The sequence below is a fragment of the Sinocyclocheilus rhinocerous genome, unplaced genomic scaffold (genome assembly GCF_001515625.1).
Source record: "Sinocyclocheilus rhinocerous isolate Xijiao unplaced genomic scaffold, SAMN03320098_v1.1 scaffold603, whole genome shotgun sequence".
NCBI lineage: Eukaryota > Metazoa > Chordata > Actinopteri > Cypriniformes > Cyprinidae > Sinocyclocheilus > Sinocyclocheilus rhinocerous.
The window spans coordinates 1,066,505-1,089,446 of NW_015656630.1; the positions used below are offsets into that span (position 1 = coordinate 1,066,505).

General features: G+C 38.3%; 1 protein-coding gene across 1 annotated transcript in view; it reads left to right on the top strand.

Moving 5' to 3' along the window:
- fat3b (FAT atypical cadherin 3b) overlaps positions 1-22,942 on the top strand; it is a 61,323-nt gene that overhangs the window by 9,657 nt on the left and 28,724 nt on the right. Inside the window, exons 3-13 of the mRNA XM_016528277.1 lie at positions 7,702-8,019; positions 9,016-9,050; positions 12,804-13,118; positions 13,222-13,432; positions 13,993-14,064; positions 14,682-14,818; positions 15,260-15,535; positions 16,185-16,395; positions 16,617-20,711; positions 21,223-21,419; positions 21,585-21,738. Of these exons, the coding sequence (XP_016383763.1) occupies positions 7,702-8,019; positions 9,016-9,050; positions 12,804-13,118; positions 13,222-13,432; positions 13,993-14,064; positions 14,682-14,818; positions 15,260-15,535; positions 16,185-16,395; positions 16,617-20,711; positions 21,223-21,419; positions 21,585-21,738 (6,021 nt within the window). The remainder of the gene's footprint in view (positions 1-7,701; positions 8,020-9,015; positions 9,051-12,803; positions 13,119-13,221; positions 13,433-13,992; positions 14,065-14,681; positions 14,819-15,259; positions 15,536-16,184; positions 16,396-16,616; positions 20,712-21,222; positions 21,420-21,584; positions 21,739-22,942) is intronic.

The window sequence follows — 22,942 nt, forward strand, 5'->3', positions numbered from 1 at the left end:
TTCCAGGCTGCAGCAAAGTCAGATTGTGCAGAGGACTCATCTGGCACCCATGGTCTTGTGCCGATGACCGTCGAGGTGACGTGGTCTTCACTGGGGATCAGTCTTTGGGGCTCATCTAGTTGTCCTGGTCTCCGCTGACATTCAGAACTGTAGAGGTCATCTCTAGGTGCTGATCCACCATCTGGGCTGGATACGTACTGGATCCGGGTGACTGCAGTGACCATCTGATCTGGATACAGACTGGATCCGGGTGGCTACAGTGACCTCGGAATAATAACGAAACAGACTAATGTTAGCTTAGATGCATCATAAGAACAAGTACATCGGGTGTTATTAATCACCACGTCTGCTTTTTCACTGTGACATGTAACCTACCAAAACTCAAATGGAATCGCAATTACTTTAGCATTTGAATTCCAATGCCTCACATGGAAACCTGTCAATCTGTGTCAGGGGTGGGACCATACTATGGGCCGTGTTTGTATTGGGAGGTGATGTCACTCACAGACGATTGTGCCAAATGCTTTGAACAATGGAGGTAAAGGCACTGCTAAAGGCAGCTGCCACAAAACCTGCCACAACTAAAGGCAGCTGCCACTCCGAGAGATGCGTGTGAAAGAACAGACAGTGCAACCCGGGTCTCCCTATATTCTTGGCACCTTACACAATAAATAATTCCATCGTTTTTACCCCAAATGCAGCGACTATCCCCTACTAACAGTGGGAGCCACAACGGTACCCACTATTGGTCAATATTCACCATTAACCAAATGCTTTTCACCTGCCTCAAGAAGAGAGGAATAAAATATAGGGTAAGATGCAAAAAGGCAAATAAGAGCAGAGTTGCAATGTTGTTTTGCCGACGTGCATCAATCAGAGTGCAAACAGTGAGAGATTTGGGGTAAAAACGACAAAATTATTTATGAATTATTTTATTTGGCACAATCGTCTGTGAGTGACGTCACCTCCCAATACAAACACGCCCCATAGTATAGTCCCACCCCTGACACGGATTGACAGGTTTCCGTGTAAGGCATCGGAAATTCAAATGCTATATTCACCATTAACCAAATGCTTTTCACCTGCCTCAAGAAGAGAGGAATAAAATATAGGGTAAGATGCAAAAAGGCAAATAAGAGCAGAGTTGCAATGTTGTTTTGCCGACGTGCATCAATCAGAGTGCAAACAGTGAGAGATTTGGGGTAAAAACGACAAAATTATTTATGAATTATTTTATTTAGCACAATCATCTGTGAGTGACATCAACTCCCAATACAAACACGCCCCATAGTATAGTCCCACCCCTGACACGGATTGACAGGTTTCCATGTAAGGCATCGGAAATTCAAATGCTATAGGAATTGTGGTTACATTTGAGTTTTGGCATATTACATGAATGACGCAGAGAGAGTGAAAAAGCAGAAGTGGTAATTAATATTGCTATTTAAATACGTCAGGTTCATTACTTGTAAGACATGGGAAATACAGTTGCAGTTGCTTCTCCAATTGAAATGTGGAAGTCACTGTGAGTTCACGAAAGCGAAAATGCAAACCGTAATGCAAGATTTTCAGTTGCGTTTGGACTATGACAATTTATGCGTCCACATGTGGAAAAATGCAATTGAAAATACAATTTGCAATTCCTTTTGAAAATTGTCCAGAATATCCTTACCTGTCCATTGATTATGATCAATGCCTGGGAGATCTGCTGGCAATTTCAAATCGCCATGACAAATGGATGGGGTTTTGTGGACTCTGCCCGGTTAAGGAATTCCACCATGTTTGTTCCAACCTATAAAATAAATTAAATAGCAATGATTCAGTTCAATTAACTGTGTGGTTAAATTCACCTATCTCTACAGAAGCATACTGATTGGCTGAAAGGTGTGTTTTCAAACTGTGTAATCAATAGGATGTTCCAGTCAGTATAATCACAGTTTTATATTAATATGCTGGCTATATCGAAACACACATGCACAGTCACTGGCACACAGATATGGGAGATCACACTGCATACACACACACAGAAATTTATATGACAAGTCACGCAGGTACTGGGTTACTCCACAGCTTTAAAATAGTCCATATATAAACACTTTTATTTGAAAAAACACGATTTGGAAAATGGGTATATGATGTATTCACTCATATAAATTCTGTACATTCTGAACAGAAAGTTAAGTGCAGCTTTAACTATAGCACGAAACAAATTTATATCTGTGTTTAAGTTACGCGAGGGTTAGTTTATTATCACAGACAATCAGTTATGTATGTAAAATCTGTAAAATTTATAATAAACATGAACTTGCCGTTAAACGTCTCGATGAGACTGCACTCGACGAGTTTTTCTCTCGCAAATGATGTATCCATGTGCTTTTCTGACAAGAAATAATTACTTTAGAATTATATTACTTAACGTTACCAAAAACCTTTATTTACGTATGTAAAAAGACTTTATAAACCACACAAGCATCAAATCACCTCACTAACGCAGCTTACGGCACTCGCTGTGCGTGCGCGCACTTTGAAATGTATCGAGCAGTGTTGCCAACTAATTTTCAGGGGAAGTTGCTAAAGGAAGGTTGATTTGTTGCTAAAAGTTGCTAAATGACGCGATGTCATTGCGCGGTGACGTCATTGCGTAATCACGTTGCAAAATTGTGTCACTGCATCAAATCTCAGCAAAAAAAAAAAGTAAATATGTTAATTTAGATGTGTTTATAAAATAATATAAATGCATAATATAATATTAAAATATAAATAACTAATTTTAAATACAACATTGAATTATTAAACACTTTCACATTTTTTAACAATTACAATTTAAGTTTATTTTTATTAGCTAGTGAACTAGTAAAACTACTCATTCTGAACAGTTATAGTTTTAAGCAGTGTATTAGTAGTTCGTATGCTACACTCTAAGAAAAGTCTGTAAAAATAGGGCAAAATCTATTAATATGAAGGAATTTTCCGTAATTATTATTCACACATTTTAAATTACGCATTGTATTTTGTGTTTTCGGGTTACAGGGTTACAATGGATAACGGATAATGTCCTGGAAAATTACTACATTTTTCTAGATATTTTTCTTACCGTGCACTAACTGATCAACAAACTCAAGTACAAGCTACTAACAAGGTGTATCATAAATGAACAATTATTCAATTATTATTATTATTAAATTAAACAATTGCTAATAGCAGCCAACTTAATTCATGTGAATTGTGTACTGCTAGGCACCTTTGGTTTCCTCTTTTTGTGTAATTTAGATGGAAAATGTGTGCCTTTTTTATCGTTTGAGTCACTTATCAAAAGTTGCTAAATGCTGCCAAATAAATTTTAAAAAATAGCTAAATTTGTTGCTAGGTGCTTTTGGAAGAAAAAGTTGCTAGGGTAGTCTGAAAAGTTGCTAAATCTAGCAACAAAATTGCTAAATTGGCAACACTGAGTGTATGAAGGAATTTTCCGTAATTATTATTCACACGTTTTTTTTACCTACATTTTAAATTACACATTGTATTTTGTGTTTTCGGGTTATGGATAATGTCCTGGAAAATTACTACATTTTTCATTTTTCTAGATATTTTTCTTGATCAACTGATCAACAATCTCAAGTACAAGCTACTAACAAGGTGTATCATAAATGATTATTATTATTATTATTATTATTATTATTATTAAATTAAACAATTGCTAATAGCAGCCAACTTAATTCATGTGAATTGTGTACTGCTAGGCACCTTTGGTTTCCTCTTTTTGTGTAATTTAGATGGAAAATGTGTGCCTTTTTTATCGTTTGAGTCACTTATCAAAAGTTGCTAAATGTTGCCAAAAAAAATAAAAAAAATAGCTACATTTGTTGCTAGGTGCTTTTGGAAGAAAAAGTTGATAGGGTAGTCTGAAAAGTTGCTAAATCTAGCAACAAAATTGCTAAGTTGGCAACACTGGTATCGAGGCCCTGAGACGTCGATTCCTTTCCGGGAATCACTTTGTTCGAGAATTGATGAACCGGTTTATTTGAACCGGATCGTCGGTCCGTCCGACGACATTGTACGTACTTTGTATGTGATTTACATGTCGATATAGACAATTGCAGGCGTTTACATTAGAGCAGAAAGTCGTATTCACTTATTTTAACTCATTTGACTCACTTTGTTAAATTCGCTTTTCAGTGACAGAAATGACTATTTCCTCTATTTTCACAGATATTCACTTATTTCAGCCTTCCGTCACTGTTCTGATACTTAATAAAACTGTATTAATCTGTCATCTCACATACCTAACACGACTATGCAAGTAACTTAGAATGGCAGTCTGAGCTAAACTGTTCGTCAGTTTAACATAACTAATGTTGGCCTGTAGAAGTTTAACAATATTGTTGTCGCGATGAAAGTTATAATTCTGCCAATTTAAAATAATTATTAATTAAAACATTATATAAACTTACCTTAAAACAGTTGAAACCAGTGGCTTTGCCCCGTTGTCCTTTCAAAATGACAGTTAGGGGAGCGATTTAAACATCTTCCAAGGGTTAAATAACCCAGTGTTGCAACCCAGCAGGTTTAACTCAACAGTGTTGAAATTGAAACTACCCAACAGTGTTTAAAATGTGATAAAATGACCCAACAAAATGACCCAAGAGACTCAGCCCAGCATTTTGGGTTAAAAAATAACCCAGCACTTTTTAGAGTGCAGTCTGGGTCATAGGTCATAGTTTGGGCATCACTTTTTAGAGTGTAGTCTGGGTCATAGGTCATAGTTTGGGCATATTTTATGCAAATTACTAGCTGTGGGCAAGTGCTCCTCATTATAATCCAGATTCAACATTAGAATGCGGACATGCAATAGAATGCAACATGTGAATCAGTCTGAAATTTTGCATAAGAACATACTAGGGGTGTAATGGTACACAAACCTGACAGTTTGGTACGCACCTCGGTTTTGGCGTCACGGTTCGGTATGGTTTCAGTAGCCTACAACATGGGAAAAACATAAAACACTAAGCAAAACACTAAACATAAAATTGCTTTTTTTCTTAATAAAAAAGCGTTTTATTGAACAAATTGCTTGCTCTTTAAAAAATGTAACTATAATAAAAATTTTGATAGGGATAAAAATCTTTTCCTTATAATTAACAACAGTGCCCAAACTTAAATGTAATTACTATTTATTTTTAAATACAATAATCAAAACTCAACTTTAAAAATTTGTATGCAAACATGTAAATTGCACATAATGCAGTTTTTAAATTAACTTATAAATTATAAAATTTCTAATTGTTGTTGAAATATATTCATTTACACATAACTTTTGAGTCTAATATTTCGCGGAATGCTCTTCGCTAGACTTCATTTCTCTAGCGAACTAAAGAGCTGTGGACACTGATGACTTGCGTGAGGTAAATGAAACGCTACGTGACATTTTGTTTACAAGCTGTTTTATTGACGTCTTTACGCGGTTGAAAGACTGATTGAGGGATTAAATGAGGCATGAGTTGTTCATTCATGTTTATTTCGTGTTAAACTAGTAGTAAAGAGGAAACACTGCCTTTTGAACTGAGGCATTTATACAGCGATGTCACGCCACATCAAAGAGTGTCAAAACCCCACTTATTGTTTGAATTACCTAAAGAGTTGACAGAATTTGAAAGATGAGACTTTGTTTCTTATCAAAAGTACCAATATATAAAACTGGAAGTTTCTAATGAAGTTTCACTCATGCAGTGGTTAAAACAATGCTGTTCGGCATTCATGCGTACCCGAACCGAAAAGACCTGTACAAAAATGTTCGGTACGAATACGTGTAACGTTACACAACTAGAACATACACAAATTATTATACACAACATTATTAGTGAATGAGGCCAGAGTTCTTTTTGAGACAGTGTTTGTCTGCTTCATCTGTATGTTTTGTGGTCTCCCTGTCTGTTTTAACAGGTTGATTAAAAACTAAAATAAGGGGAACTGTTTTGTTTTTCTTTGAAGATGTGTATTGTGAATACAGCAGATTTCCTTCAAGCAAACTGACCTGTCACACTGTGTTAGCTCACTGAGCAACCATTCAGTCAGCTTCAGATGCCCCTGTTTAGTTTTCACCCATGTCCTTTGTGTCTTTGTCCCCTCGGGTGTCCTACTTCTCAATGCTTTTAAGGTTTTAGTAAGAATCAGGGACCTGCATGCTGTGTGAGTACTCCTCTTTTTCCCCCCAGCTTCTGCTGGCTGTGAGGGTCGGAATCCCCTCGGCTGAATCACTTCACGGCCGGGTGGTTTTGTTCTGTGCCATGGTTGACCGATCGACTCATTGCATTGCATTGCACAGCCACGAAATGGGTCATTCTGTCAGCGACGCCCCTTCCGATCAGTGATCGTATTTACATGTGCCCGTGATGCAATGTCGAAGTGCTCCTAATCACAGAATGGCAGAGCCAGCACTTTGGTCAGGAATGATTAGATGTGCTGTGCTGAAGACCTGAAGGTCATACAGTCTCTGAGTGGAGCTATTGTACCCTGCGGTGGGATTCCCAGCCCATCTAAAGTTAGTGGTATGTCCAAGATGTCAGTTCGGATTGGACTAAAAATCTGTCCGCTCAGCAAACATGTCCCCTGCAAAGTGTAACTGTATTACACCTAAAGTGTAAACAGACTGTTTGACACAATGTCATATAGAGGAGACCGGGGCTAATTGTCACACTTTTCACTTCAGTAAATTTCTGTTTCTTGTTGTCACACATCTCATGTACTGTATTACATCACCACAGTATTTTTTTTTCTAACATAAAATATTACGGTTTACATTGTACAACTAGGGCTGCAAATTGTTTTATGAGGATTTAATTTATTAGCATAAACAGAGGCATTAATTATAGACTTAATTATACATCTGGTTAATTTATCATATATTAGAATTGATCACTAAATTAACATATTAAATTGACAGGCCTATATATTATAATGCATAAATGTATGTAATTTACATTTTTAATCTACACAAAATGCAAATCTTTAGGAAATACTACGTTCACACAATATGTAGAAAGACTTTACTGTAAATTGTAGAAAACCTTTTGTGACAACTAGCCCCTTTGAACCCTATAACAGTGATTTCTATGTAGCTCATTGCCACATTGAATCATTTATTGCAGATGCTTTTATATGCATCTAATCGTTTCACAATTGAGTTGTGGGCAATAGACTGTAGTAAGAGAACAAACCTCTGCAAAAAAAGCATTTTCACTAAATTGCTTTAGGTTGGTCTCAGGTATCGTTGACAGTTGAGTAAATTTCCCCAGAGAAAATCTGAAGAGAAATTACACTTTTAGGCAGACCACACCAGCTCTGATTTTGAAACACTCTGCTGAACTGACTCTGGTTTCTGGGAGTGTGTGTCTAAAAACATTAATCTTTCAGCCAGACTGTAATCTCCTCAAAATGTTAGGCACATAACAGTTTAATAAAGTTTGACACCAAAGTTTGACTCATGGTAGGGTTGGACGCTTTTGATGTGTAGTTGAATCACAAACCAAGTTATGGATAGCTTGAAAAATAAGTGAATGTTCCCAGCTCACTGAGGCCAGAGTGCTGATAGTGGTTGATGTGTCATAAAAAATGTCATAAAAGCTCACAAAGTGTGTGAAGTACTTCTTGTTGAATTCATTAAACAGGAGATCGATATTAAATATGTTTTTTTCTCTGTTCTTACAGGAATGATTTACACCACTGGCAGCCTGGACTGTGAGACTCAGGATTCATACTGGCTAACGGTGTATGCAACGGACCGTGGCGTGGTGCCGCTCTCTGCCTCTATTGAGGTGTTTATCCAGGTGGAGGATGTGAATGATAATGCACCTTTGACCTCTGAACCCGTCTACCACCCGTACGTCATGGAGAACTCTCTCAAAGACATGTCTGTGGTCCGTATCCAAGCCCAGGACCCGGACGTTACCGCCTCAGATAGCCGTCTCATGTATCGTATCACGGCTGGAAATCCTCAGAACTTCTTTTCCATTGATTCCAACACAGGTAATAAAAAACGGAGTATTTTTATTTATTTTTTGCTCTATGAAGAAACAGAAGACCTCATAAAATCTTTTATTTTTCATTATATTACCTGCTGCAAATATATATATTTTTCAATTAATTACAGCTAAATTAGGTGAATCACATTTAGTTGCATATAACAATATTTGCTGGAAATTATAAGGATTTAAATTATGAAGGTAATTCAAAGATGAAAGACAAAACTTTTAATTATAGACTTTTGTTAATTAAGTGTCTGATTAATTTATTACATTTAGTTATTTGATGCACTTTCTAAATGAACACAATACATTTATTTAGGAATTTATAAGTGATCTGTATAAATGCATGTAAATGTATGCAGTTTACATTTTATGCAACTTACATTTTTTAATATACAAATAAAAAACGTAGTGCTGAAGTCTAACTAAAGATATGCTAAAATAAATTTGATTGTGTTAAAGTGGAACTATTGCAAGTAAAATATCTTGCATTTAAAGACTGATATTATTCAGATGTCATACAGTCCTCATCAATAGTGACATTAAAACACATTTTAGGCTTAATATTAAGAAATTTGCATTGTGCACAAGTAGTACTCCAAATAAAGTTTAATTATAATTTTTATATCAGTAAGTCTTGAGCAATAAGTCAGTAATAGATTTGAACTATACTTAGTATGAAATAAATGTATTAAATATATTACTTTTTTACTAGGGATATGATATTATACTGCACAAATTTGTAATTTACATTTTTTATATAAAAATAAGAATTTAGTATTATATGTGAGATTATATGGCACAAATTTGTCATTTACATTTTTAATATAAAAATAAAACATTTGTAATATATGAGATTATACTGCATACATTTATATCATTTACATTTTCAACCTACAGAAAATAAGCAGATCTACAGGAAATAAATAATAAATAATTTATTTCCCTCTGAATATGAGCAAATAATCTTTGATCATATTTTCGTTTGAAATTTCAGTGCACTGTCCCCCAGTCCAATCTCCCATCTATCGCGTTCGCGAACGCTTTCACAAGTACTACTAAACAAACTGAGCAGCACAGGCTGTAATCTGCTCAGTGTCAGGACATTCTAGTGTGAAGTGTTAACACACATGCAGAGCTCTGATCCCATGGCATGCTGGGTGCATGCTGCACTGCTGATTACACCGAGGTGCTGCTTTCCTTGCCATTTGAGAAGTGAGTCATGGGAGCTTATGTATGCAGCTGTAGTCAGTGAATTAATTAAACAAGGTTTGGTTGCCAGCAGGAAAGCTTTTCATTCTACTATTGGCAAATTCCTCCAAGGCAGCATGTGGCACCACATATTTACATTGGTTTAAGCTCAATAAATCTTACTCGATATATATAATGAGATGTGAGCGAGTGTGTGCATGCATTGATATGTAGTGAGCAGAGAGGTAACACTGTATTTCACTCTATATGAAAGCCTTTGTGTGTTCAAGGATGAAATATATGAAAAACAATATGTGGAAGGAAATGAAATTATGGCCGAATCAACCCAAAAGTATCAAACCTTGAACGTTTTATTGTTTGACCGTGGACTGCAGTCATAGATTCTACTTTAGCTTCAGCCACTGCTGGGAAAAAGCCGTTGTAATTGCTCCAAAAAAAAAAATCTCAAGCTCACTGAAAACAAGTAAACAATCAGCGATTAAATAAGAACAATAATCTAATTATAAGCAATAGGACAAAAAAACTAAAGAACAAATAAATAAGAAATGCTACATACGTTGTATAAAATAATCAAATGTTTAAAAACACTGCATATTCTTCACTGTGTAAATTGTAAAAAGTGATTTAGTCAAGAGCTTTTCTCTCTTTTGTTGTTTGATTAACATGACAGACAGCAGGAATATTAGACTGCTGTTACTTTAAGAGCTGCCTGGATCCAATATACTGTTACACATGTGTTTTCTTTCTCATGTTTGCTTTCACTTAAGACCTAAATTACTGTTTTATAAGGATACTTGCAAAGACGAAATTTTGACACATATAAGTGTGTGTATTTAACCGTTCAAGGCCTATAAAGAGGCAAAAATAACTCCGGTTCAATACTCCCATGCTCTATGTGCACCGTCTTCATGTGCGCGTGCTTCTCTGACAGTGCTCAGAAACAGTATCTCAGACAGCGCACACATATAGAGAAATAAGTTCTCTTTTGCTGCTAATTGTGTTTCAACGGCTCAGTTGTTTTTAAACCACAATGCTTAAAAATGACCACGTAATACAGCAACGTCACATGAGCGTGAAACTGAGATAAAGACCATAGTCTAAAATCGGTTGACAAATTTCTACCGGTATATCGCCCACCCCTGGTATACTGTATTTTATGGTGTATTTATGGTTTGTACTGTTTGGAGCTTGACAGCCATGAACTTTCATTGTATGGAAAAGAGGAGCATGTCCATTCTTTATAATTCCTCTTTTATATTAAATTGAAAAAAAAAAAAAGATAAAATAAGAATAAGAATAAAATAAGAACATACAGGTTTGTAATGACGTGAATGCAAGTAAATAGTAACAGTTTTTATTTTTGGGTGAACTATCCCTTTAAGAGCAAATGCATTGGTTCATCGATTCTCAAGGGCAGTCTTATTAGTTCATAAAATAAAGTCATGTAATAGTCATAAGTGACAAAACTATGATGTAACTCCTGTACAAAGCAGGCTAATATGATTACCCATCAACAGCCTCAAGAATTTTATTGATTATCATCATACAGGATACACACTGACTTATTTATTGATCTGTTTTAGGAACACATTTGTCTGTCCAACGAAATAGCGAGATGCTACCAGTAACCTATTGAATTCATTTGAATAAAAGGAGAATCAGTTGTAGTATCGGGTGAGGAATGGATTTGCACATGTAAAGGCAACAGTGTTTCCATGTGCTTTTTTATTTCTAATGTCTTATAATGAGGTGCAGTACAGCAAATTACTTGTCTACATTTGCATTATGAGTGACAGAGAGGACAAAGCCAGTGCTTACTGACCAAGGACTCTTATTTAACACCAAAACACGTGCAGATGTGCAAATTTTCATACAGTCTGGCGAGCAGCTCTTAAATTACTGATCAGTCAATGAGGGCAGTACAGTAGCACTGATCAATGGGATGGGTGTGGCTCCCTGTGATCCCTGCTCTACATGGACCGAGCGGAATGAGGGCCATTGATTTTTGTGTTCACTAAATGATGATTCACTCTGCAGCAGGCTTCAAGTTTCAAAGTTCATATCTTACATCTAGTGCCTCAAGGTGCCTGCTTTGACAGCCACCCAGGCATCAGCATCTCCAGCGTGTGGCGCTGACGGCGGATAGTGGCCATTAAAGATTTAGTTCGTAGAGGCTTTCATGAGCCGCTGCTTCTGACTTTTGCAGTGGTGTAATAAGCCCCAGGCCCCAATTTTGTGGCCACTGTCTGATCAAGTTCTGGGAATCTCCAGTAGAGCTCCATGAAGAAGAGTGAGATCAGTTGGCTCATTGTGTTGTTTTCAAAAGAGCACGTTGTATTGATGTATTTTTCTATTCATTTATTTTAAATAGAGGTTGAGTAGGGACAGTTTTGTTTATAGGCATTTTAGTCTTTTTATTTATCTGGAGAACAGAAAGAGATGTAGAGTTGCTGTGAAGTTGCTAAGGTGTGTGAATGGTTTTTGGCTCATTGCTGTGGGGTTTCTAGGGTAGTTGCTAAATGGTCACATACTGACCCAAGTCAAAAGAAGCCATCCTCAAGGAATCAAGGAGTCACTCCTCTAATGTAAATCTGAGAAATCTGCTTGCCAAAAATCTGGTTGATTGCTTAACTTGAGCTTTCATTTATGTCAGTACAAATGGCATGGGATGAGTTACAAGATTTAAAGAACAGAAGTAAAATATACTCTAAAATGTGCAATATGTTATGGCGAAGTATTTTGTTTTGATTGTATAAAAACAAAAAGGCACTTGTGCAAATTAATAGATGCAAATCAAATACTAGTTCATAAGTTTGGGGTCGGCAAGGTTTTTCAAATGTTTTTTGAAGTGTCTCATGCTTACCAAGGACTGCATTAATTTGATTAAAAAATATAGGAAAACAGTATTGCGAAATATTACTACAATTGAAAATAATGATTTCTATTTTAATATATTTTAAAATGTAATATTTTCCTCTGATGGCAAAGTTGAATTTTCACCATCCATTACTCCAGTCTTCAGTGTCACATGATCTTTCAGAAATCATTCTAATATGCAGACTAGCTACTCAAGGAACATTTATTATTATCAATATTGAAAACAACTGTGCTGTTTCATATTTTTGTAGGATCCATAATGTTTGAATAAAAATTTATAAAAAGAACAACATATATTTGAAATAGAAATATTTTGTAACATTATAAAGGTCTTTACAGTCTTATTAGATCAATTTAACTAATCTTTGCTGAAGAAAATATTCATTTATTTAAAATAAAAAATCTTACTAACCCTAAACTTTTGAAGGGTAGTATATATAATTTGGGTATATATATATATATATATATATATATAATAAGTATATATATTATACATATAAGTCATGAAGACATGAGTAAAAAGATATGTACATGATTGCATGAATGAAGGTATGAAGAGACAACAAGAAAACGTTAAAACTCCATTTGCAGCTTCCTTGACCTGTTAATATTGAATATTGGCACTGAATGCACTGCTTACTTTATCTTCAGAAGCTGTGGATTTTTCACCATAATTTTGTTTATGTGTTTATCTAGGTTACAGTTATGGATGGAGGAGGGATCTTCAGGCAGTCCACTGTCTGGGTGATAGTGCATGTTCAAGATGAGAATGACAATACGCCTGAATTCAAAGAGTCTGTGTACCGCATCAGCCTTCCGGAGCGGGACCGTAACAAACGCGGTGATCCTGTCTACAGAGTCTTCGCTTACGATCGAGATGAAGGGTCCAATGCAGATCTCACATACAGCATCGTGGATGGAAATGACGACGGCAAATTCGTAATTGATGCCAAGACAGCCATGGTGTCTTCCAGGAAGATGGTCACAGCTGGTGGCTATGATATACTCACGGTAAAGTACCATACAGATGGGCAATTCAGTGGATATTAAAGAAAGTTTTTCTTTAAAGCAGCATAAAGTTTTCAACCTTCATATTTACTTCATATTTTCTCAGATAAAAGCCACTGACACTGGAGCCCTTCAGAAGTGGTCGACCGCCCGTTTGCATGTTGAATGGATTCGGAAGCCCGTGCCTTCGCCACTAGCCTTGCGATTTACCGCAGCCATTTACAACTTCACAGTGGCGGAAAACGCCAAAGTGTATGAGTCAGTTGGAGTGGTCTCTGTTTGGCAGACAGAAACTCCTTTATGGTTCGACATCATTGGTGAGCATCAATAATGCAGCAGTCCCAGTCATAAATTAAGTCGGGATGCAATCTTTAATGTCCCTGATATTACTGATGTTACTGTCTGCTTTGGATGAATTGCTTGTGTTGTAGCATTCCTCAGTTACTTCGGATAAAACCGTGCGGATAAATGAGTAAATGTAAATGTAATTTAAAGGAGTGGATATCTGTGGTAAACTATTCTGACAATGATTTACTCCATTTGCTTGTTGCTTACAGCTCTTTTACATATTTATCATTTGCACCTATACTTTCTACTCAACAGAAGATGTATGGATGATTGAGTTAGTCAACTAAAATATGCAAAGAGGGCCATTTTGATTAAACCCTCTCAGTATTTGGGATTTCGCTGAGCTTTGCAGATGTTGTCCCACATGTTGGAATTGCTTGTGTAAATTTTAGTTGGAAAACTCCTGAATGAATTAGCATTTTAAAACTAGTTGTTTTTGAATTTGTTTAGTTTAATATGAGCTTTTGACTTCAATGTCAGCTTTCTGTTTTCTTTTTCTCTCTGTTAATCTGTATCTGTTTCTGAGAAGGTGGAAGAACGTCCCGGGAGATGTTTTATATCCCACAGAGCTCCTGTGGTGGAAACTGTTCATCTGACAGTGGTAGGCTAACTGTCAGTATTTTGTAGTTATTTTCCTAAGCGTGAAGGGTTGGTTGGTTTATCTGATACTTTTAGATACTCGCTTTAAAAACTCCATTTGCTGCAGGGCAAACGTGAAGCGCTCAATCCTGTAAACACTTTAAGTGCTGAGATACCTTCCAGACTTTGGGTCTTCTGATCTCATTTAAGTGCAGTGGAAATTGAGTGGAATTGGAACAGATGCATGCAATGCATACTAAAGATGCTCAGAAAGTTTGCCCTTATCCGCCAGAATGGACCTGAATTAATGATTTGAGAATCTGCCGTGAAGAGGCCTGAACTTGACACAGATGTTTGTGGGAGTCGAAGATAAGAGACCTGAGGCTGATGGGAAAGATCCCAACATAAAGCGGTTGATCTTTCGAAAGCCGTGAAACTTTGATGAATCACTGTGAAACATAAAAAATGTATTACTCACAGATGTGCCAAACTGCATGACAGTTCGACTGGTAGAGTGTTTACCTTGATCTTTTTCTGCTAAACCTTTACCTCTTCGTTGGATTTATAAATGCATGCAAAGCATTTTCTATCACTTTTCATTTTTCAGTTCATGCTAACTGTGATTTCTTGGTGTAATAGGTAACTATGATGGTCCATTTGATATTCAGAGAGGGATGAGGACCATAATAATAGCCAGACCTCTCGATGCAGAGACACAGTCGCTATATAACATGACGGTACAGGTAACAGATGGGACAAACACTGCTACTACACAGGTAGGTGTATTTTTAGTTATGCAAACCTCTTGGAAACTTTTCCTAACAGATGTTACAAGTCTGCTAACTTTGCCAGAAACTTTGCAAAACGAATATTCCTGGCAGCTGTGGTTGAAATATCCAAGAGAGAAACGTCTGTAGGATTTTAAGCAGCGTGCCAGCTTTTATCTAATTTTATCAATACAAGTTTGCTGTGTGAAAGAGATATCTATATAATCTTCACTGAAAATGTCTTCAGATATGCCAGGGGCTGCTGAGTATTCCAGTGTCCCAGAAACCTACATTGTATTGTCACTCTAGCATGTGCGTTTTCTGTTTCTTATTTAAGCTGTTTTGACATAAGTGCCTATTGCAACAGTGTAGATTACTCGTGCATCTGTTTAACTGAGATTGAATGTCTCTGTGAAAAGCTAAAAATGACTCCGTCTGCTGTATCTACAGATTTACATAAAGGTTTTGGACAGCAATGACAACAGTCCTATTTTCTCTGAGCGTACATATGAAGTCTCGGTGTCTGAGGATACGCCAGCCGACACTGAGGTCTTGCGTGTCCGGGCCAGGGACAAGGATGAACGGTCAAAGTTGAGCTATTCTATCCATGGCAGCGTTGATCCGGCGAGCATGCGGATGTTTAGGATCAATCCTGGTACTGGTGTCATGTACACAGCAGATCGACTGGACTATGAGATCCGCACTCAGCACATCCTTACTATTATGGTGAGAAAGAACATTTGTATTATTAAATGTGTATTATGATTAGTGATTTCAAAGCTGAAACAGACCATTTCACATGTCATACAGTGGGGTTCAAAGGTCTGAGATCACTAATGAAAATTATTCACTATTTGCATTTTTCTAATTTAATAAGATAATAAAGATGTCTAAGAATAATTTTAAATATTTTTAAATAATACTTAAATTAAATTGATTTGATTAAAATGTATAAATAAAATATATTAATTAAAATATATACATTTTATTTTCAACACCATAATTTTATAAATAGCTAAAAATATATTAAACTGTTCACAAATTATTTTTAAATGGTTCAAAATTATAAGCTTTATATTTGTTTCCAGATTTTTTTAGATCAATGTGGACTCTTGAACCCCACTGTACTTTTACTGTATATAGTATTTTAGATAATCATACATATAGCCCAGCATACCAGATTTTATATTGTGACAATTTACATTTTTAACTGTTCCTTTCTGTCTGCTGTCTTTTTTTTTTTTTTTTTTTTTTTTTTTTTTTTTTTTTTTTTTACCTTTTTCTCTTTTTACTTGTTTCTTCACAAATCTTTTCCATGCAAAATCTTAGGTTTTCTCCTCAGGTCTGTTGCCCTATCTCTCCTCCTCTTTTTTAGGTGAAAGATCAAGAATTTCCCTATTATAGAGACCTGGCACGGATTATTGTGACCTTGGAGGATGCCAATGACCAGCCTCCTTTTTTTACTCGTACTATTTATGACAGTACAGTGTTTGAGTCTTCCCCTCCAGGAACGTCATCTTTGCAAGTGATCACACTAGACAGAGACTCAGGGAGAAACGGGGAGATAGTTTACTCAATTGTTGCAGGTAAACACCGTGTTCTCACCTCTTGAATTTATTACGCTCCCTGATAACATTTCCATTGTTCAGCTGTTTTGAGTAAAACTGATTGTCTGTTCCACAGAGTGTGATGCATTAGCTCATTCTTTTAACCTGTCATGAATCTTAAGATTTATCTTTGATATATCCTTTACCCGACATGCCCCTTTTCATCATGAACTGACAGGTACGTGTCATTTTTTTCACAGGAAACACTGGTGGCATATTTGGAGTAGATCCATTATCTGGCATAATTTCAGTAGCCAGAGAGCTGGACCTTACAACTGTGGGTTTTTATACCCTTACTGTGAGAGCCACAGATGGAGGTACTCCAGCATTAAGTAGCACAACTACTGCTAGGATCGCCATCTCTCTGTCTGATTTCTCCAGTCCAAAGTTTGCCCAGCAAGAATACCAGGCTGAGATCACTGAGAATGTGGCTATCGGGACTTTTGTCATATTGGTCTGTGCAATTAGCCGAACCACACTGATTTATGACATTATACAAGGAAATGATGAAAAGAGGTTTAAAATAAACTGTTACACAGGTGTCATCACAACACAAAGGAATTTTGACTTTGAGATGACCTCCTCATATATGCTGGTGATCCAGGCTGTAAACATGGCTGGGATTGCCTCCAGTGTCACTGTCTGCATCCAAGTGGTTGATGAAAATGATAATCCTCCAGCTTTTCAGGAGCTCACATATACAGGGACCATCAGTGAGGCGGCCCCCATCAATAGTGTGGTGATAAGTGAGGATGGAAAGCCCCTGGTAATTGAAGCCACAGATGCTGACAAGAATCACAATGCCCTCCTGGTCTTCCAGATTGTGGAGGACACAGCAAAATTGTTCTTTACTGTAGACTCAGGAACAGGCTCCGTCAGAACTATAGCTAAACTGGACTATGAAACATTCAGTGCTTTTTATTTTTCTGTTAATGTGAGGGACAGTGGCAGGCCTCAGCTAACAGCAGAGAAGCCAGCCAAGGTCCTAATCAGGGTTGTGAACATCAATGACTCTCCCCCTCAGTTCTCACAAGAAGCTTATGATACGGTTTTGCTTCTTCCAACATATGTTGGGGTTGAGGTTCTGAGAGTAGAAGCCACTGATCCTGACATGACCACTGATCTGATGTATTCCTTGGCTGATAGCAACTTGGAGCACTATGAAATGGATTCATCATCAGGCATACTCACGGTCAAAAACAATAAACTCTCCAAAGACCGTTATCGTTTCAATGTCAAAGTGTCAGACGGGCGGTACTTTTGCACAGCACTCGTGACTGTGTTAGTTAGGGAGGCTATGGACAGTGGCCTCCTCTTCAGTCAAACCACATACTCCTCCTCTGTACTGGAGAACAGTGTGAACATTACCACTGTGAGCATTGTAAATGCTGTAGGAAACCGCTTAAATGAACCACTAAAGTACACGCTTTTGAATGCAGGGACACGCTTTACAATTCATCCCACATCAGGAGTCATTCAAACCACAGAAGCCCCTTTCGATCGAGAACAACAGGAACTGTATGAGCTGGTGGTTGAGGCGAGTAGAGAATACGACCAGCTGCGAGTTGCTAGAGTAACCGTCAAAGTAGAAGTTGAGGATGTTAACGACAATGCCCCTGAGTTTCTAGGCCTTCCATATTATGCGACTGTGCAGGTTGATGCAGAACCTGGCTCATCCATCTTCCAGGTGTCTGCGACAGATTTGGACAAAGGGATAAATGGAGCTGTATATTACGAGCTTAAGGAGGACCATCCACATTTTGAGGTGAATAAGCTCACTGGGGAGCTTACTCTTAAAAGGGCCTTTGACGCAGACTTGTCCAATGTTGAATATCCGCTGGTCGTCCTTGCACGTGATGCAGGCTACCCCTCTCTCTTCACTGTTGTCGAGCTTCCAGTTACAGTTGTGAACAAGGCCATGCCTGTTTTTGACAAGTCATTTTATGGCATATCAGTTAGAGAGGATATTGCAGTGTCAACTCCCATATTATGCATAAATGCCAGCAGCCCAGAGGGCCAAAACATTATATATACTATCGTGGAAGGGGATCCTTCCTTCCAATTTGACATTGGCTTTGACAGTGGTGTGATTAGTGTCATATATCCTTTAGACTATGAAACCACACCCTACTACAGGCTAACCATCAGGTCTACAGACACTCTCACTGGAGCCAGATCCGAAGTAGATGTGGACATAGTTGTGGTGGATGTAAATGACAATGCCCCTGCATTTCGTAATGCATCATACACCACCACTTTGCCAGAAAACTCAATGATCGGGTCTAGCGTGATACAGCTTTGGGCGACCGACAAGGATTCTGAAAAAAACAGTGTAATTAGCTATCAAATCCTCTCTGATGGATTTAACAGCACAGACTACTTCCACATTGACAGCACTAGTGGACTTGTGTTAACAGCCTGTTTTCTGGACTACGAACTTACACCGAGCTTTAGCTTTATCGTTAGGGCAACAGACAACGGTTCCCCATCCCAGAGCAGTGAGGTCACGGTCACCGTCTTAGTGAGTGACGTGAATGACAACCCACCATCCTTCAGCCAGCCACTTTACGAAGCTTTTGTGAGTGAACTGGCTCCCAGAGGGCACATTGTGACATGTGTCCAAGCTTCTGATTCAGACAGCTCAGATGCCAAGAGTTTGAGGTACAGCATACTCTCTGGAGATGAGAAAATGAACTTCATAATAGACTCTCAGACAGGTGTTATTTACTTGTCCAGTCAGCGCAGACAGGGGATAAGACCAGCATACAACCTCAATGTGTCTGTATCAGATGGGGTCTTCACCAACACTGCACAGGTGAACATTCGAGTCATGGGGGCCAACCTTTACAGCCCTGTCTTTAGTCAAAGGTTCTACTTGGCGGAGGTCCGTGAGAATGCCCCAGCAGGTACCAAAGTCATTCAGGTGCGTGCCACAGATGATGACTCAGGGATTTTTGGTCAGATCATGTATTCCTTTATCAATGACCTTGGAAAGACTCAGTTTTACATTGGAGCCGATGGCCTGATAACTACAGCTCAGAAACTCGACAGAGAGAACCCAATAAACAGAGACATTGTGCTAACTGTTATGGCGCTCGATGGTGGGGGAAGAGCATCCTTCTGCACCGTTAGGGTAATTCTTGCTGACGAAAATGATAATGCGCCACGTTTCAGGGCTATGGAGTATAGAGTTAGCATAAAGGCTAATGTGCCAATGGGATCGCTGGTGACTCAAATCCAGGCTCAGGACCCAGATTCCGGCGATAATGGCAGAGTTAGCTACTCGCTGTACAGTGAGGCAAGGCTTCCTCTTGTGGATGTGTTGGAGATTGAGCCTGACAGTGGCTGGATGGTCACAAAGGGAAGCATGGCGCATTTAAGAGGAACGGTTCTCTCCTTTTTTGTCAAAGCTACTGATGGAGGTGTTCCAGCCAAGCATTCCCTCGTGTCTGCATTTATTCATGTCTTACCACCTGATGCAAATGTGCCCTCCTTCACCCAACCCCAGTACTCCTACACGGTCCCAGAGGACACACCTGTTGGGACAGTCTTGGGATCAGTGTACTTAAGTCCTGGCCAGACAGCTTTCTTTTCTGTGGTGAATGGAGAGACTGGGGAGAGTAACCAGGGTGGGACATTTTTAGTTGAGAGAGAAACTGGACTTCTAAGGCTTGTTAACCCCCTTGATTATGAACTCATCAACATTTACCGTTTCAAAGTTGCAGCCACCATGAGACAGGCACTGGTTGAGTCCATGTCTGTAGTGGATGTAGAAGTCAAGGTGCTGGATGTGAATGACAACAAACCATTATTCGAAACCAGCTCTTATGTGGCCATGGTTATGGAAGGTATGCCTAGGGGTACACGGGTTATCCAGGTACGAGCGCTTGACCCTGATTGGGGATCTAACGGACAGGTTAATTACAGCCTGGGACCAACCCTAAACCAAGAGCAGGACAAAGCTAGTGGATCTAAATCTGCCGCTGGTGCCATGTTTGTTATTGACAGCAAGACTGGTTGGATCACCACTCTCGGTGACTTGGATCATGAGATGTGCCCATCTTACACCTTCAACGTGGTGGCATCTGATCTAGGAGAGGGTGTTTCACTTTCCTCTACAGCTGTAGTGACCGTTGCAATCGCAGACGTTAATGACAACCCCCCTACCTTCGAGAGAGAGTACTACAGAGGTGCTGTGCGAGAGAGCGACCTTCTGGGAGAAGTGGTTTCGGTGCTGAGCACTCGTGATGGGGACAGCTCTGATCAGAATCGGCTTGTCAGCTTCCATATCACAGGTGCGTATTAAAGTAGGCCACTGGAGGATGATTTATGGCTCACGGAGGCTCTCCGGGAAAGATAATCACATTGAAAGGGTTTAATTTAATGAACTAAGTGTTCAAAAGCTATATGAGTAAAGAGCCATTTGCTTTATGTGTCACATTACTTTGTTTAAAGCCCATCTGGGGATGTGAACAGATTGTTAGAATTAAGCTCAGTTTATTGTTTCCAATAACTTGGGATAAAATATATACCCTCTCCAAAAGTGTCCCTAAGTGTTCTGGTTCACTTAACATGCTCTTAGAGTTATTTTGATGTAAGCACATTTGAATTTGATGTGTTCAAAACAGTTTATGAAATATATGCAGTTTGTTTTATTCTACTTAAAGAACAATAGCACCTTACAGCATATAAACACTGTAATGTGTTTATGGAAATGATGGTTTGGTCTCTGTGCAGGCCATCACAGAGATTCACAAATCTACCTTGCTCTTTTATCTCAATTCTGTTGCCATCTTTTTGACTCAGGAGGAAACCCCAAGGGGGTATTTGCGCTGGCTCCCGTTCAGGGGGAGTGGAAGGTCTTCGTGAAGCGTCCTTTGGACAGAGAGGAGCAGGATCGATACCTGCTCAATATCACAGCCAGCGACGGCCTGTTTGTAACCCGCATAGGCGTGGAGGTCACTGTCATGGATTCCAATGACAACAGCCCCATCTGCAATCAGGTCTGAGCAATTGATTTAGGCTGGCATTTGTCATCTCATACAGCCCAAGTTAACAACTACCATGTTTAATGCTTGCATACTGATGTACGTAAAGGAAGTTTTGGTATGCAAATGTATTAAGAATTCAATACACTATTTGAATACATTTTCATCATTATTTTTTAGGCGCAATATGAGGCCTCATTTCCAGAAGATGTGTCTGTTAATACTGCCATTCTGACAGTTGGAGCAACAGACTTGGACAGTGGTGTCAATGCAGAAATTCAGTATTCTCTGTTTGGCATTGGAGTTGAAGATTTTTACATGGATGCAAATACTGGTATTTCTGTACAAACTGCTTTTGACATGCGTTTATACTTTTGACACTTTTAATTTTTCAGTTTCTTAAGGCTTGAATGAATACACTACATGATTTTGTACAGACGTTTTCTCTGAAAAAAAACATTAATACATACACTTCCACATAATTACAAATTGCAACAATACAACATGCTTCATATTCAATCCAGCCGCTTAAAAAAACTGTAAGTAATACAAACACTTTAAGAGTCCTTAATAAAATTCAAACTGCAAATATGAATGGCTTCTAGTACAAAGGTAACCTTATATCGTTTGGTCAAACACTTAATACTTCTAAGCCGTCTACCAGAAGGCATTGTCTCAAAGTGCAAGGGGCGCGTGTCATTATTCATCATGATACACCTAGCTTTCCTTATTACTTGCTGCCCATAAAATTCAGTTAGGCTCCGCAGTGGCACACCAGTAATTTCTGAGCAAGTTCTAGCTATATTTTGGAGACGATTCTTATTCTTAATAGAAATAGATGCAAACCACCATAAGAATGAAAAACTTAAGACACTCTCAATAAACGTATTATAAAATACACTCAAAATAGATTTTTGTATACAAAAAGAATTCAGTTTCCTCAGGGCAAACATTCTTTGGTGAACCCTCTTGATAATAGCCTCCATATTCTGCTGAAATTTTAAAGTTGTGTCAAAATTTGTACCAAGGTATTTGTACTACTCTACTTTATCGACCTCTCTGTCCTGAATAAGCAGTGGTTGCACTATTGGAGCATTTTTTTTTTCTGAAATCAATCACCATCTCTTTTGTTTTTGTAATATTTAGTCTTAGCTATGCTTTGTTGCACCATGTAATAAACTTAAAGGGATACTCCACCCCAAAATGAAAATTTTGTCATTAATCACTTACCCCCGTGTCGTTCCAAACCCCTAAAAGCTTCGTTCGTCTTCGGAACACAATTTAAGATATTTTGGATGAAAACCGGGAGGCTTGTGACTGTCCGATTGACTGCCAAGTAAATTACACTGTCAAGGTCCAGAAAAGTATGAAAGACATCGTCAGAATAGTCCATCTGCCATCAGTCTTTATTCAACAATTAGTCTCCTCTGTGTCCCTCCGCATCACAGTAGCGCCATTTTGGAGAATATGCGCTGAACGCAAGCAGCGTACGCTCTTCTGTCCGCGACGCAAGGATATGTTTTTTACGTGTATTTATT